Source organism: Cotesia glomerata, linkage group LG8, assembly GCF_020080835.1.
Source record: "Cotesia glomerata isolate CgM1 linkage group LG8, MPM_Cglom_v2.3, whole genome shotgun sequence".
NCBI lineage: Eukaryota > Metazoa > Arthropoda > Insecta > Hymenoptera > Braconidae > Cotesia > Cotesia glomerata.
The window spans coordinates 4,391,697-4,410,014 of record NC_058165.1 but is presented as its reverse complement, the minus strand read 5'-3'; the positions used below and the strand labels follow the sequence as shown (position 1 = coordinate 4,410,014).

Sequence of the window (18,318 nt, the reverse complement as noted above, 5' to 3'; positions counted from 1 at the left end):
TTTTAAATTAAGGATTTTCTTGATCAAAAAACACGCAAAATATTTATGAATTTTTTTTTTAAGTATTTAAAACACAAAGATCTACTCTCTTAAAATGAATCAGTGGAATTTTACTGGTTGAACTCAATGAAATTCCACTGATTTATTTTAAGAGAGTGTAAAAATAAAAAAAAAATCGTCCATTAAGCTAAAGTGCGCATAAAAAAAATTTAAGTTTTAATGCAAAATTTTGACAAATAGTTTTACAAGACAAGTTAGATTCGAAAAACAGTCTAGTATACAAAGCTCAATCCTTTATTAAAAATTTGATGTGACGTCTTCATTGGTGTCGCTTTTCGTTGCTATGGTGACCACTTTGGCAATAGTTACCATAGCAACGGTTACTATGACAAAATTTACCATAGCAACGGTTACTATGGCAACTGTTACCATAGCAACGGTTACTCTGACAATGGTTACTATGATAATGGTTACCATAGCAACGGTTGCTATGACAATGGTTACCATAGCAACGGTTACTATGGTAGCTATTGTCATAGTAACCGTTGCTATGATAACGATCATCATAGCAAAGGCTACCATAGCAATAGTTACCACACAGTAAAAAATTTTGCATCATTGCGTCAAAAAATATTGTGTTAAAAATTTTTATGTTAAATATTTAACACTTTTTTGTGTAAATTTAACATTAATTGTGTTAAATTAACACAGAAAAATGTTAAATTAACACAAAAAAGTGTTAAATATTTAACATAAAAATTTTTAACACAAAATTTTTTGACGCAATGACGCAAAATTTTTTACTGTGCATAGCAACGGTTACCATAGCAACTATCACCATGGCAACGGTTACTATGACCACTTACCATAGCAACGGTTACCATGGCAACGGTTAAATATTAATGAGTTGAATTTGTAAAAATATTGATTAATTAGATTGTCGATAATAAACATTTCGACGGAAGCACACAAAGCGCATTTGATTTTCTAGTTATTATAAAAAAGAGCAAAAAGAAAATAATTATTTATTTTTGTAGTTACTCAATTTCTGAACATAAAATTTACATATGTGAATATCAAATAATTTAAATCATTTCAAATCATATCATTTCTGGGCATTTAACATTGTGAAATCATTTTGTTCAATAAGGGATGACTAAAATTTTTTTTACCTAAAATTTTTTCTTATAAAAATTTATTAAAAACTAAAAAAAATCAATTTTTTATAAAAATTATAAAAAAAAACCAAATTTTTGAATTTTTTCTTTAATTATTATAAATCAGAATAATTTTTTAAAAAATTCAAAAATATTAATTTTTTTAATTAAAAAAAAAAATTAAAAAACATTAATTTTTTTAATTTTTAAAAAAATTCAAAAGCATTGATTTTTTTCAATCTTTGCAAAAATTCAAAAATATTAATTTTTTTAATTTTTAAAAAAATTTAAAAATATTAATTTTTTTAATTTTTAAAAAAATTCAAAAATATTATTTCTTTTAATTTTTAGAAAAATTCAAAAATGTTAATTTTTTTTAATTTAAAAAAAAATTTCTAATTTTAATTGACTGCCAATTTTTTGATTCATTTTTAAGCTTTAGATAAGAATTTTAGTAAATAGCTCATAAAAAAAATTTACAGACCCTTATAGCATTAGATCATAAAATTAAAAAATTCCCAAAACTCAAAAGGACACATAATTGAATACATAAGCCTTTTTAGCTTTGAAAAATCATTGATATTTAATTTTGCTTTGTATAGAGTCTAGTGATTAATAAAAAATTTTTTACACCTTTTCCAATAATATCACCTAATTATAAATAACTGTATTAAGGGACGCTGTAATTGGGCTATAGCCTATTGACAAAAAAAAAAAATGCCCTTTTATCTTTTGACAAACAATGTGACAATTGTAATTTTTCCTACAATTTTATTTCCGTAAACTTAATCAACAATACTAACCGGGTCGAATTCCATTGTGTCAAGGTGTCGGCGTTTCCTAGCACCTCTAAGTTCAGCTGGTAATCCCTCAACTGATCTTGGTCGACCACCAAGAGTCGCAAGATTTCCTTCCAATTCATCCGAACCGACGGTTCCTTTCCTCTTGACAGTTTGGTAAGCTCCAAGATGACCAGGTAGTGGAGGAGGACCTAAATGAGCACCATCTTGGCCGCTTTGGGGTGGGCTACTAGCTGTAGAGTCTCCTGGAGTTGAGCTGGGTGAAGACGATGAAGTTTGAGCCTGAGGTGCGGGAACCACGTCAGGATTTGGTTCACTAGCGTGAAGATAATTAATTTAGTGTGCTGATGTTGACAGTAATTATAATAATAGATTGATATTGTTGAGATAGAAAATTTATGCGAAAATTCATCAGTACCTGTAAGCGCCAGCCGGGCCACTTGGATGACGAGGGTCAGGATACGCTGGTGGAATACCATATTCTGGTACCGGAGGAATTCCATACTCGGAGCCGAGACTTTGGTGAACTGGAGCGCCATACTCTTGAGAAATTGCATTAGATGGTGCTCCGTATTCAAGACCTGGATGCCCACATTTCGGCTCAAGACAGTTGTAACGACAAACTTGAATTACACATTGGAAGTGGACGTTCATACTGTCCGGGAATTTGAATGCTTGGAAGTATGCGAAGCTTACTACAGACGCGCTTGGACCAAAGTTTTTGATTTTTTGGAATCTGAAATAATAAATTGGAAAATTTTAACTATGTGCTATTTCTTCAAAAAAATAAAATGTTAAAAAATAAAATAAAAATAAAATGTTAAAAAATAAATTAAAAAATAAAATAAAAAAATAAAATTTTTAAAAATAAAATGTTAAAAAATAAATTAAAAAATAAAATAAAAAAATAAAATTTTTAAAAATAAAATGTTAAAAAATAAATTAAAAAATAAAATAAAATTTTTAAAAATAAAATGTTAAAAAATAAATTAAAAAATAAAATAAAAAAATAAAATTTAAAAAAATAAAATGTTAAAAAATAAATTAAAAAATAAAATTTTTAAAAATAAAATGTTAAAAAATAAATTAAAAAATAAAATAAAAAAATAAAATTTAAAAAAATAAAATGTTAAAAAATAAATTAAAAAATAAAATAAAAAAATAAAATTTTTAAAAATAAAATGTTAAAAAATAAATAAAAAAATAAAATTTTAAAAAATAAAATGTTAAAAAATAAATTAAAAAATAAAATAAAAAAATAAAATTTTTAAAAATAAAATGTTAAAAAATAAATTAAAAAATAAAATAAAAAAATAAAATGTTAAAAAATAAATCAAAAAATAAAATGTTTTCAAAAAATCAATTATCTTAAAATTTATAATTCAAAAATTATATTTATTAATTTATTAGAGTTGATTTGTTTTTTTTTTTAATTAAAATAAAATTGCAAGTGTCAATAACTAGGCCAGTGTCAATAACTGGGTCTTTTACCTTATATTTTTAAATTACTTGAAATAATTTTTTTTAATAATTATTTTTGTATACTTGAATTGTGATAAAATAGTCCTTTGAAATTTCAAAAGTTATAGTTGTTATTTTGATGTAAAAAAAAAATTTTTAAATAAAACATGTAATTCTAAGCTTCTAAACCACCGAGTCTTCTGAAAGTTATTTAAAAGACAACCGGTTGAGATTCAAGAATTTTTTATCTTAAATTTTTTCATAGTGGTTAGAGAGACCATGAGAACTACACTAAAAAAAAAAGAAAATAACTTGAATCAAAAGAGAAATTTATTAAAGAATTTTTCTACTCTAATAAAAAAGATTAAGTTCTTCAAAATTGTTTTCGTAATTAAAGTTAATTTTTTTCTTTCGGTGTATCGTCACTTGACTCAATAGTTTCTTATCATCGATTGATACAATTCTATTTTTTATTTAATAACATTTTTATTTTATTAAAAATAATTTTATTTTCTTTTACACTGAGAGAAAAAATTTATTTTGAAAAATAGGCAATACTATAATAAGAAATTAATTTATTTAAAATTTTAAAGATGTGTCTATTCACACGCAAAAAAATCCTGATAAATCCACGCAGCGTGAATATAAGGGCCTTTACATTCACGCAGCGTGGATTTATCAGGACTTTTTTATGTATGAATAGACATGTCCAAATTTTAAACAATTTTATTTCTTAGCCGAAGAAATAGATTAATTTTTTATTACAAAATTGCTAATTTTTTCCGAAAGAAATTTTTTCTCTTAATGTAGCAATTATTATTATCAATTTTTCATTTAGTTTTAGTAAATTTATTTTATTCTACCTTTTTTGATACTTAACATAAAAAAAAACTTAATTTCAATTGGAATTTTTTTAAAAGCTAATTTTTAGTTTCCCACTTTGAAAATAATTTCCACTATCTAGTATTTTAATTTAGGATAAATCAATTATCGAAGGATTTGTGGAATTTTTTCTTAAATAATTAAAATGCTTTATTATTCTAACACTTAAAAAAATTTTCTGCTGATTTTTAATTTTTCAATTTTCAAGTTAATTTCCAAAATTATTTATTTATTTAAGTAATAAATAAATAATAAATTGCGTAAAAATTTATGACTTATTAAGTATATTGTAATTTTATAAATTGCGCTAATATTTCTTAAACCTAGTGAACTGCAGACAATGTATCAAAGAAATTTCTTATAAAGCATTTAAATAAATAAATTTTCTAAATAAAGAAAAAAAAATTAGAAAAAAGGTTGACCCTGAAGGCCATCCCTGCAATTTCCCGCTAATTCCATACTTAGGCGCTTAAAATTGCACCAATGACGTTTTTGTGCTCTTCGAGCTTAAAAATACAATTTATGGGTTATTTTGAGCTCTCCAAGCTCAAAGAGATTGCTTTCCTATGCTTTTGAGCTCTTCGAGCTCAAAAGTCTGATAGAGATTTGATAAGACACTATTTTTTTAATTTTTAAACCGCAATAACTTTTGAATGAATAAACCGATTTTTACGCGGTTGGCAGCATTCGACGCAGTTTTTTAAGCCTCGCAAAGAATCTTAAATTTTGAATTGACCGCGCTAGGAATTTCGGAGTTATTCCGAAAAAACACTTTTTTCGGTTTTCTTTCGTTCACGATATCTCTCGAACGAATCAACCGATTTTGACCGGATTGGCGGCGATCGACGTGGTTTTTTGAGGTTAAGAACTGATAAGTTTTTGGAATTGAACCATCAAGCCGTTTAAAAGTTATTCCAAAAAAACCACATTTAAAAAAAAATTTTTTTTTCAGTTTTTTGAAGATTTCTCAAAATCTATTAATCTGAATCGGTCCAAATAGTTTTCAAAATCTAAGTTTGGTCAAGCCCTTTCGAATGGCACCAACCGCGATGAAATCGGTCAAGCCGTTCAAAAGTTATAAGCGGTTCACATACTTTCACACACACACACACACACACACACATACAGACACCGTGACAAGATCGCGGGGATAGTCAGGGAAGCTTCCTGTGATCTTCAAACGTCGAGATCTGATGAAAACTCGATTTTTGCAAAACGGGGTGAAAACAATAACTTCCCGATTTTTGAAAATCTTCGATTTTTTTAGCGGGAAGTTAAAAATTTTCAATTTTCTTAGCGGGGAGTTAAAAATTTTGGAGGAAATATTTAATTTAAATCAGGTATTTTTTATTAAATGCGGATTTTTGGGTCTCACAAGCCTTACCTGGACATTATTTTCGGCCTGACGACACATCCGTACTGATCAACAAGCTGAATAGGCGCTCTTTTGCCATCATGAGCAACGCAATTTCTAACTAACATATCAAACTTGTTCTCGTCGTCCTTAATAGCCAACACCATGGTCATGGTCTGTCCAATTTTGACAATGCCAGATACTTCAGAAGCCCAAGGACCTTTGCCAACTTGGATTTGCATCCAACACTGCAGGTTGTCACCCAAGAAATTAGCAGTGACTGCGTGGAGCATGTCAACTTGGAAGGGACGGAATGTGACGGCTTTTTCGTAGAAGTCGTACCAGGTGCATCGCAATTTTCTTGCTTGATCCCAGACTTCTTGCACGTAAGGGTCGTATTGAATGATAATTGTGTTCTCTACATAGCTTCCGGAAGGCGTAGGTGCGCCGTAAGCCGCGACGTTGTGATTTCCTGAGCTGCTCATGCCGCAGGAGTTCAGGTAAATTTCAAAAGTCGCACTCAAGTGACCAGTGCCCGGTTTTAAGTGGACGCAGTGAGGATCCGAGTAGAAACCTTTGCTGAATATCATCCCGTAAAAGGGCCGGTCAAATTCTATATTTACTCGCATGTGCGTTTTTTCACATTGCACCTGGAGGTTCTTTATTTGCGGCGTGTCCGGCGACGCTAATGGCCAGTTTTCTTCCGCACCGTGAGATTGTGGCGGGCCGTATTGAGCTGGTGGGCCGTATACTGATCTGTGTTCCAGTGGCAGGGCACTACTGTCTACCAGTGGTGACTCGCATTTCACACTCTGTAAATAAAAAAAAAATTTATATTTAATTTAGTTATTTTTTTTTTTTAATTAATTTATTTATAATTATTTAAAAATTTTCAAAAATTAGCTTTTGGTTAGCTTTACACTCATCAAAAAATTAATTTGAGAAAAAAAATTTTTATCAAGTAAAATTTATTTTTTTATGTAGAAATTTTTTTTTGAAAAAATTAAAAAAAAAATTTTTTTTTAAATTTTAACTATTTTTTAATGCAGAAATTCGAAAAACTGAAAATAATTCAAATAAATTCAAGAATTTTTTTTTGAGCTTAGCTGATTTTTTTGCTTATAGAAGACAATAATAGCTATCATTTAAAAAATAAAAAAAGTAAATCGAATGATTTTTCGCGGAGTTACAGCTATTTGTTTATAAGCGCTTGAGCGGAACCGCGTTTTTTTTTTTTTTCATTAAAAAATTAATATCTCGTAAACTATTAGTCGTAGAGACATCGGGTATGGCTCATTTTGTTCCTTATTTAATTCTCTAAATTTCATACGTAGCATGTCTCGACTACTTTTGCGTAGTTTCTGAGATATTTTAATTTAAAACTCAACGCTAAAACGCTATTTTTTAAACAAAAAAAAAACAGTACTTCCCACATATATACAAATGTTTAGAATATTTTTTTGAGTATTTAAAAAAAAATATTAAAAATAAAAAAAATCCAAAATCGGACCATTTTGTCGAAAAGTTGCTCACAAACCCCTTTTTATTTCCAGGCCGACTGGACTAGTACTCAAATGAAAGGTCTTGATGAGAGTAAAATTAAAATGAGCTTATATCTCAAAAAAAATCATTTGTTGTTAACATACTATGTAATTGCTTAATTATTGACATTTTTGAAGTTATAAGCTCATTCCGATGTTACACTCATTGAGACCTTTCATTTGAGTATCCACATCAATTTTTCATATATTTTATATATTATATATATATATATATATATATGTATATATGAAAAATATATCAAAAATGCATGTGGGTACTCAAATGAAAGGTCTCGATGAGAGTAAAATTAGAATGAGCTTATATCTAAAAAAAAAATCATTTGTTGTCAACATACAATGTCATTACTTAATTATTGACATTTTTGAAGTTATAAGCTCATTCCGATGTTACACTCATCGAGACCTTTCATTTGAGTACCCACATCAATTTTTCATATATTTTATATATTTGATATACATGATATTTGTGAAATATATAAAATATATGAAAAATACATGTGGGTACTCAAGTGAAAGGTCTCGATGAGTATATTATCGAGGTGAGCTTATATTTTTTTAAATAGTTTAATTTCAAATAAAATTTATATGCTGAGACAAAAAATTTTTATTTAAAAAAAAATGTTGACTTGATTTCAAATTCGAATTGATTTTAATTACAATAACAGTAAAGAGAAAAAATTTTTTTTACTTCCTATAAATTAATTATTGCATGAATATTAATAATATTAATAAAAAAGTTTTTTATTTAAAAATTTCTATTAAAAAATATTAATTTAAAAAGTATGTCAACTAATCTTATACCCGCGATTTTCAATTGATTTACTCAAATGAAAAGGCTTTATCTCATACGTGACTGGACATAATTTACCTGACATATTCTATGCATTATTATTACATTCTATTGTTTATTATCGCAAGTACACAATAAAAAATTATTTGAACTTGTAATCAGGTTAATATCTAATATCTATTGCAAATAATATAAGTATAAATTTATAATTGAAGTTCAAAAGGTCGCAACATCTCAAGACAATTACAATTTTTTTTTCTTAGATTGAACTTTAAATAATTATATTTATTTATAAAGATTTATTTTATTTATTATAGTAAATTTGTTCGAGTTAATTGTACGGAATATAGAGTTTTGTAATAATGTCATTATAACGGATAAAAGACACGTGCTTATGCGTTTACACGATCCGCTAGAATTTTTCGAGTTCCAGAAATAGAATTGCCTTATTTTCCTTCTTTTTTCATTCTTTGTTCGACATTTAATACGTATATAGAATAAGTGCGAGTATTACTGCAGTTTTTGCTCTAACGTCTTCATAAGTAGTTTTATAAAATTTTTTAAATTTAAATAAATTTTTAAAATAATTAATTTTAATTAATTAAGAACTAATTCAATTGTTGTTGTACGGGTAAAATTAATATTGTATCATTTTTTTTATAGGTTTAATAGAAATTTTTTTTTTCAATTTTAAAAACATTTATTTATAATGGATACCTAAAAATCCGCAGTAACATTCATTACCCTATCATTTCTTATCAAAATAAAGTAAATTAATAAATTTTATTGTAATTACACTGATAGAAGGATTTATTAACTATTGATAAGTTAATTTATTTGAAGACAATTATTCAATTTATTAAATTTTAATAAATATTTATTTGAGAGAAAAGTACATTTATTAATAGTTAATAAGTATTTATTAATAGGTAACAAATATTTATTAACAGTTAATAAATATTTTGTTGAGTGAATTTGTTTTGCTTGCAATGCCATATGATATCAAGATTGCTTATAAACAAAAACCATCTTTATAAATTATTTGCATTAAGGAAGTCCTTTCGCTCCAGTTGAGTCATAACAACTGTAGTAGTAAATTTTCAATAAATTAAAATACAAAACCCATAAAAATTCCTAAAATTAAAAAATAAATAGTATATGAGGCATTAATCGTTGAAATTTTGAAAATTAAAAAAAAAAAAATAATTAAATACAAAAATTAATTTGACTGTTGTAAATCAGCTGTTAGTAACCTGTCCGTGATTTGGCAACGCTTTATTTCGGTTGTTTAAATTTTTATTTGCACAATATAATCTTAACCGTGTTTAACTTTTTGCAGTCAGTGTAAATAAATAAATTAATTAAAAATGTTTAGTCACAAAACCATAACATTCTAATGTCTCAGGGCAGGAATGCTAGTATTTTTTAATTATTGTTTTATTTTTCAATTATGAATTATGAAAATTTGTTAACAATAAATTAACTAATAAGTATGCATGAAAAACATAAGCGCGTTAAAGTTTAGTTTGAATTTATTGAATGGTCTGAAGCTCGCGCGCTACGCAACGTTGCCAAATCTTTTGACTCCATTTTATTGTAGGTAATTTGAGAATTTTTTCTGATTTTTAAATATTAATTTTTCAATAAATATCTCGGTAACTGATATATTTTATTGCAAAAAAAGAAACCTGAATATTTCGAAAATCTGATTTTTAGTTTTTTTTTACTTCATCTAATCCATGACTGATAGTATAATTCAAGAAATACTGCAAACGTCTGATTTTCTCGTAAGACTCTGAACAAATACTAACATTTAAAAATTTTATTTTTTCAAAAATTTGTCCGGTAAAGTATAATTTAAACCTCACTATAAGATAAATAAGGACCTTAACTATTAGAAAAAAATTAAATTTACTCATAATCTAATATTTTTTATTTTACATTGGCGGCGAAAGGACCTCCTTAATTGTATTACATTATAATAACGTTTATTGTAAAATACCAAATTCTATCACAGCTCATAAATATCTTTTATGTTTTTAAGTATTAAAAACGTTAATTTATTTAGTGAATTTAATTATTATCATGTATTCCAGCTATATAGTTATAAAAAGTGTCAAAAGAAAATTGCTATTTTTGCTTTTTATTTTAAATAAATATTTGTTAACAGTTAACAAATATTCATTAACCATTAATAAATATTTATTAACATTTAATAAATTGTACTTAATAAATTACTTATTAACTGTTAATAAATATTTGTTAACAAATATTTATTAACTTTTAATAAATGGTATTTAATAAATAATTTATTAACTGTTAATAAATATTTATTAAATCCTATGATGTTAAAAAATCATTTATCAACAGTTAATAAAGCTTATTAAATATAAATAAATCCTTCTATCAGTGTATTAATTTTTTGTTGTAACTTTTTTGCGATCTAGGTTTATTTTTATAAAAATTTTTTAAAATCGTTCGAGTCATAACTAATATTTATTTTGTTGCTAAATAAAATAAGTAGAAAAAAAATTTTTCTGTCGATAATTTTTATAAGTTTCGTATATAAAAAAATTTTTTTTTATTCATTAAATTATCAAAGAATTTTATTATTAAAAAAAAAAAATGACTTAAATAATAAATTTTCTCTGAAGTTATATCATTTAGCGGGAAAAATAATCGGTTTTTATTTTTTAAGGTAAAGAAGAAAAAAAAATTTTTTTTTATTTTATATAATTTTCAATTTTTTTTTAATTTTTCTTTAAATAAAATTTTTCAACTTTAAATAGGGTAAGTGTGGGTATTACTGCAGGTAGGTATTACTGCAGATTTTCTTGTTTTAATTATCAATAAATGGGTTATGACTTTTTTGATTAAAAAAAAATTATTTCTGTTAATTTAAACCTTTCGGAAAATAACTGCATAGTGGTTTTATATGTATGACAATTATTCAATTTGTTATTAATTAATAAAATTAAGTAACAGAAGTGAATAATTTTTATCTTTTTAAGAGTTTCAGTGTAAAAAGAGGTGGTCGTAAAAGTCTTTTCTTTATATAAATGACCTAATAAATTTTTTTTTTTTACATTTAGAAGTTAGATAACCTTTTTAGAGTCAAATAATTAATAAAAATTACATTTTGATCAGTAAAATTTATTTAATTAAGCATGCAGTAGTGGTACCGAAAACCGCATGTGCGTATATTACTGCAATTTTCTCAGTCGACTGCAGTAATAGAAGCGCCTCTATTTGTATATGTCTGTACCTATTACTGCGGACGTAAACACGGCTATACTAACCTCCAGATAAGTGCGTGAATCAAGTTTGTCTCGAAGTGAAAAATAAATTATGGATAAAATTAATAAAAATCAAAAGTTAATAAACAAAAAATAAGAAGTCGAGGCAAGTCCAGGAAAGCAACAGAAAAAAAAAAATTTCTTGACTGGAGAATAAAATTCTTGGCTCAAGTAAATTTTCGGGTGCCCGAAAGAAGACCGAAATTGTGTTGGCCGAAGTAAAAATTTTTCGAGAAATTCTATTCTTGGTAGAAGTAATTTTTTCTTAATTCAAATTATCATAAATACTTGATACAATCAATTTTTTATATTGGATCAAGATTTTTAGATACTTCAGGGAAGTAGCGCCACCTACTTCAGTTGAAAAAATTTTCTCACCTCGAGAAAATTTTCTCTCTTGAATATTTGATACCCATTTTAGATTATTTTAGCACGCAATTATACATATTGAATGAAAGAAAATAGTTCAATATTATTTGATCTTCCCATTTGACATGTTTGTCAATAAAAATATTAATGAAAATTTATTATCGAGATATTTAATTTTTTTGGAGCAAGAGAAAAATTTTCTCAAGACAAGAAAAATTTACTTCTGTCAAGAACTTAATTTTTGGAGCAAGAGAAAAATTTTCTCAAAACAAGAAAAATGTTCTTGATTCAAATAAATTGTCTTGGATCAAGATACGTATTTCTTGAAGCAAGAGAATTAATTTTGTTGAGATAAGTGAAATTTCTTGTGTCAAAAAAATTTTTCGCCCAAGAAAATAATTAGCAAGAGAAAAATATTTTCTTGGTTCAAGTGAACCATTCTTTCTGTGAATAATCAGTAGATTGTAAGATTACATCAATTAAAATTTACGAATTCTGATCAATTAATAATACGTTAAGGCTGTGTTACTTATTATTTAGATTATGAAGAATTCTTGTTATTACGATTAAACTAATAAATTTTCTTTTTGATAAGTTTTGTTCATTTAAGTAAATCTAAAATATAGCTGTTCTGCAGTAATAGGTACGCAGTAACTGGATCAGTTGCAGTAATAGGACACGCAGTAATAGGAGCAAGCTACTTTAAGACCTGCAGTAATACATGCATTTAGACTTCTTTTTAAATGCTTATTATTTAACGAAAATATTTGTTTCTCTCATTGTTGATTTTCTTTTGGGTTAATAATGAGTCAAACTTTTGTTTTAAAAAAAAAAGTTATTATTATCTTGAGAAAATTTTATAAAAATGCTTTCAAAGTGAGACTTACGAAAGAAACTGCAGTAATACCTACACTTACCCTAGTTAAATAAAAAAAAAAATTTTTTTCTTTAAACATAAATGTAGACCATAAAAAAAAGATGATTTCAATGAATAAGTAAAAAAAAATAAAAAAAAAAGTTGTCAATAAGAGTTATAGAACCTGGCATAATTGTCAAGTCAAACAAGGTGAACTGATGATCTACAGTATTAAATGCCCTGGGCGACATTTAACATTCTGGGTTACTCTCTAAGACAGGATCACGACAGGTCGTTTGCTCTAAATTGATATTTAGAACGGAACCTCGTTCACTAGATATACGATTTATATTACAGAAAGTTACAGTGACATTCACGGACTAAAACTCACTGTTTTCAATTAATAATATTCTCATATTACTACTATTCAATTGTAAGGGAACTGACCATACTGATTAGTAATTACAGGCTACTCGATATTGATAATTATGATGTGAGACAAGTGATAACAGGTTGATAGCTATCATCTTAAACCCGCTCAAGTTAATGTCTGTAATACTTAGATCATAAAAAACTGGTTGCTTGGAAAATTACGCTCGATGTATATATAATTATATCTGCTGTCATGTGAGAAATTTTATCACTTAGTTGTAAATGTTTAATCAGAATTTAATTGATATTATCAATAAATAATTATAGTAAGAAGTTATGATAGTTTCATATTTAACGATAATTAATCACTTGGAATTTTAATGAAAAGATATATTTAATCTAAACAAAATTATAAATATCCATAGAAAGAATTAATTTTTTTATAAGTAATTTTTGCAAAATATATTATAAACATTATGATTTTTAGTATTTACTAGCAACCTTGCAGTCATTATGTGACTACCGTTTGTGAATTATAAATAAATAAAATTTTGCTTTATTAAATAATTTTGTTAAATTGCACTGTACTTTCTTAAATATTGACGTTTATAAGATAATAAGCTCATCCAGGTGTTAAAATCAAGAGCTTTGATTTGAGTACCCACATGCATTTTGATATATTTTTCATATATACATATATATAATATATATAAATATATAAAATATATGAAAAAATGCATATGGGTACTCAAATGAAAGCTCTTGATGAGTATAATGTCGGAGTGAGCTTATATCTTTAAAAATGTCAATAGATCACAAAATATTTGTTAAATTACACTGTACTTTCTTAAATATTGACGTTTTTAAAGATATAAGCTCATCCCGATGTTATACTCATCAAGAGCTTTCATTTGAGTACTCACATGTATTTTGATATATATATATATATATATATATATATATATATATATATATATATATATATATATATAATATTTATAAATATATAAAAAATTGATGTGGGTACTCAAATGAAAGGTCTTGACGAGTGTAATGTTGAGATAAGCTTATATCTTCAAAAAGATCATTAGTTGACAAGATAGAGTAAGGTCAGTTCTTAATTATTGACATTTTTAAAGACATAAGCTCATCCCGATGTTACACTCATCAAGAGCTTTCATTTGAGTACCCACATACATTTTGATATATTTTTCATATATACATATATATATAATATATATAAATATATAAAATATATGAAAAATTGATTTGGGTACTCAAATGAAAGGTCTCAATAAATGTAATGTTGGGGTGAGCTTATATCTTTAAAAATGTCAATAGATAACAAAATATTTGTTAAATTACACTGTACTTTCTTAACTATTTACGTTTTTAAAGATATAAGCTCATCCCGATGTTATGCTCATCAAGAGCTTTCATTTGAGTACCTATATGCATTTTTGATATATTTTTCATATATAAATATATAAAATATATGAAAAAATGCATGTGGTTACTCAACTGAAAGGTTTCGATGAGTGTAATGTCGAGGTGAGCTCATATCTTTAAAAATGTCAATGGTTCACAAGATATTTGTTAAATTGCACTATACTTTCTTAACTATTGATGTTTTTAAAGATATAAGCTCATCCCGATGTTACACTCATCAAGAGCTTTCATTTGAGTACCCACATGCATTTTGATATATTTTTCATATATTATACATATATATAATATATATAAATATATAAAATATATGGAAAATTGATGTGGGTACTCAAATGATAGGTCTCGATGAGTGTAATGTTGAGGTGAGCTTATATCTTTAAAAATGTCAATAGTTCACAAGATACAAGGTCATTTCTTAATTATACGTTTAGAGATAGATCATTTTCGAATGCAGCCTAAATACTTATTATAATAAATTAACTATCGGTAAAAATGATATGAAACCTTGAAAAGGCACAAATTCAAGTCAAGACCTTTACAATGACACTAAATTTCACTTTAAAAAGCCGATTTTATCATAAGGCTATCCTGGAGACAAAATTTTTCTTATTCTCTTAATAATATAGATTACTTAAATTAATCATTTTAATTTTTTCATTTTTTTATAAGCTATAGCTTTTTGAATTTAATAAAAAAATCTGCCAATTTATTAGAGAATTTATTGAAGAAACTATTTTAATAAATACAAAAAAAAAATAATTTTAATAAAAATCAGGAATTAAATTTTTTTTATAAAAGCTTTTAATGTTTTTAAAGTAAATTTTATTTTCTGTAAATAGTTCCGCGAAGGCCGATAGGTGGCGAAATGTAGTCCAAAATTTTCACTTGCAAATTGGTAAAAATCTAGTATTTAAGTACCATTAAATATAATACCAATATTAATGTATTGAACGCGTCGATTTGATGTAATAGATTTATTATTTTTATTATTAACTACTTTCTAAGATTTCGAAGCATTAAATTCTTTGAAATGAAATTAGTAAACTAAATAATTAATTAGATTTATCTAAAAAAATTGCACATAAGATTAAAAGATTCTTAAATGTGTAGAGAAAAGTTCTACATATTTTCTTAGAATTTTTTCAAAGCTTTCACCATGAGAAGCTAAAAAAACTTGAATGAATATGAAAAAAAATTATTCACCTAGTATTTAAAAAGGAATTTTGAAGAGTAATGTAAAATAATAATTGTATATGAATTAATTAGTCTAATTGTTTTCTCGACGAAATTCACAGCCTCAATTGTAATATCTGTTAGAGATCGCTCTAAAAGAGGAAAAAATTGAGGGAATGAAGAAAAATAAAAAGCGGAGGACAAGAAACAGAAGAAGAAAAAGTAACAATCATGAGAATTAGGCTGATTCAAGCCACTACGAATAGAGCGTCAAGATTGAATTTTAATTCAATGCTCACGTTCAAAAAGTCACAAAGAGCAAGAAACTTGTTACTATATTAGGATAGACAATGAATGTTAATTCTCTACTACCGGTTCATTGACACATGTTATCATTTTTTTTAATTAAAGGGACCCCGGATTAGAATTTTTAAAAAATCAATTTTTTTATTTTTTGAAAGTATAGTCTGTTAAAAAAATACTGTTAAATTTTTATAATTATCTTGTAAGTTCTTAAGCCTGTTTAGTATTAAGTACAATGGTGAGTAATTTTACTTAAGGACGTTCATGGACAAGAAAAAGACACCAATAGCCATTATTGGTTTCTTTCTCACGCACTAGTGCTGCCTCTTTTTACAGACTATCGCTCACTCACTTCCACTCACGTAAAATATCGAAAGTCACTAACTTCAAACATTTTTTATAAAAAAATCAATACCGTTCGATTATGTTATTTTTGATAAAAAATACTTGTTATATCTTCAATTAATGTCGGTCAGCATCGGGTTTGTATGTAAAATATACAAATTTTAAGTGCTAATATTTCAACATTTAGTGCCGCAAGGACTATTTAAATAAATTCCCGCGTATAGAGGATACTTATGAGTATAACTACTCAAAATTTCAAAAAATTTTTAAGAAAATGGTTGAAACTATTTTTTTTTGTACGACGCGTAGGAAAATAAAATACTCAGCTAAAATTTTATTAAGTTATTCAGTATACTAGTGTCTATCTGTGTGCCGAAAAAAAAATTTTTGCATTGAAGGCTTCTAATTCTTTTTCTAGGTCCATTTATTTGAGGGCAACTTTAACAATATTTAAAAAAAAAATAAATTGTTTTTTGTAAATAATTTTTTTTTTAGGATTACAAAATATCTACAAGGATGAAATTTTTTTAATCATTTTTATAAAGAAAAAAAATCGGATACTTTTTTTTGCTATTGATACCTTGAAATACTCTATTAACATTTATATTAACTTGATATTATTATTTATTATTTATTATCTCCAGATGTATAGTTTTGTAACTATGATACATTCCCATCCCATTGAGCATTTCCCTCTTAGTTTTAATATTTAGTATTTATTATTTAATATTTAAATATTAACTTTATATAAACTAATCACTTAATTGGGATAAAAAAATTGTTTTTATAGTTGTAATCTTTAAAGATGTGAAGAAATAACCTATTTTAGATAATTGCTAAATTATATACAAAAAATAAGCGTTTTAGATTAAAATATGAGTTAACAGATCGGTTGTGGTAACCCACAAAATTATTGTACATCATGGGTAATATTGTACTTCGAAACCTCTAATTTAACGATTACTATTATTCAATTTAATATTTTTCTTTCACTTTTTAAATTTACTAACTTTAATATTTGTGAATTTATTTTTTACATAATTGAAAGAAAGGAAATAGCTGTTATCATAATTGAATTACTTAAATAAATAAAGAAATTTTTTACAAACATGTTAATTATAAATCGAGAGCTTTTTTCAAACTCAGCTTAATTAGTAAAAATTTATGAGCCCAGGCAAATATTTAAAAAAAAAATAAAACATGTTTAAATATTGAAAAACTTAATTTAATTTTTTTAACAAAATTTTTGATTAGATTTAAAACTATTTTTTATAAATTCCTTGAATTCTTTAAAATTCCTTAAAAATAACGCAAGTATTATTTATAAAATCTGTGAAGCCTATCAAAAAAGAGATGCTTAAAACTATTCTACTTTTAAAGATTTTACTTCTTCTTAAAAATATTTTTTTCACTCTAAATATGTTTACTGTATCATAAACTTTTACGACATCATAATTATCAATATGGGTATCATTAACCTGAAAAACGCTTTATTGCCTAGTAACTACGGTGTGCATATTAAGTTTAAGACCCAGGAGTGAAAAAATTCAAATTTAACTGAGATAAAAAATTTAATTTGTAAAAAATGACCAATTTTGTAATAATAAATTAATTTTTAATAATTTTATTAGCTGAAGAAATTTTAATTTTTCTCTCAGTAACTTTTTTTGATTTAGAAAAAAAAAATTTTATATAGACAACTTGCAAATTTTAATTCAAAATTTTTTCTTCCTAAATTATTAAACAAATTAATATCTTATTACAACTTTACTAATTTTTTTGATAATGAATTTTTTTTCTCAGTAAAAAATTTATTTAAAAAAAAAAATGAGCAACGTTGCAATAAGAAATTAATTTTAAACAATTTTATTAGCTAAAGAAATACAAATTTTTTTTTACAATAATTTTCTTTTTTAAAAAATTTTTTTTTGATTTGAATAAAAAACAAATTTAGATAACTTGCAAATTTTGATCAAAAATTTTTTTCAACAAGAAAATTACTGTAAAAAAAATTTTTATTTTTTCTTTAAAAAAAAAAAAAATTGTTTAAATTTTTAAGCAAATTAATAGCTTATTTTTTTTTAAATACATTTTTTCTCCGGTGTACAGTAAGTAATTTTAAAAGTATAAAAAAATGTGGACTCTGGTA

General features: G+C 25.3%; 1 protein-coding gene across 2 annotated transcripts in view; it reads right to left on the bottom strand.

Moving 5' to 3' along the window:
- The window catches only part of LOC123270570, a 38,293-nt gene that overhangs the window by 908 nt on the left and 19,067 nt on the right, over positions 1–18,318 (bottom strand). For both annotated transcript variants that reach the window (XM_044736689.1, XM_044736690.1), the window contains exons 3-5: positions 5,685–6,466; positions 2,376–2,693; positions 1,961–2,273 (exon numbers count right to left, since the gene is read on the bottom strand). In XM_044736689.1, the coding sequence (XP_044592624.1) occupies positions 1,961–2,273; positions 2,376–2,693; positions 5,685–6,466 (1,413 nt within the window). The remainder of the gene's footprint in view (positions 1–1,960; positions 2,274–2,375; positions 2,694–5,684; positions 6,467–18,318) is intronic.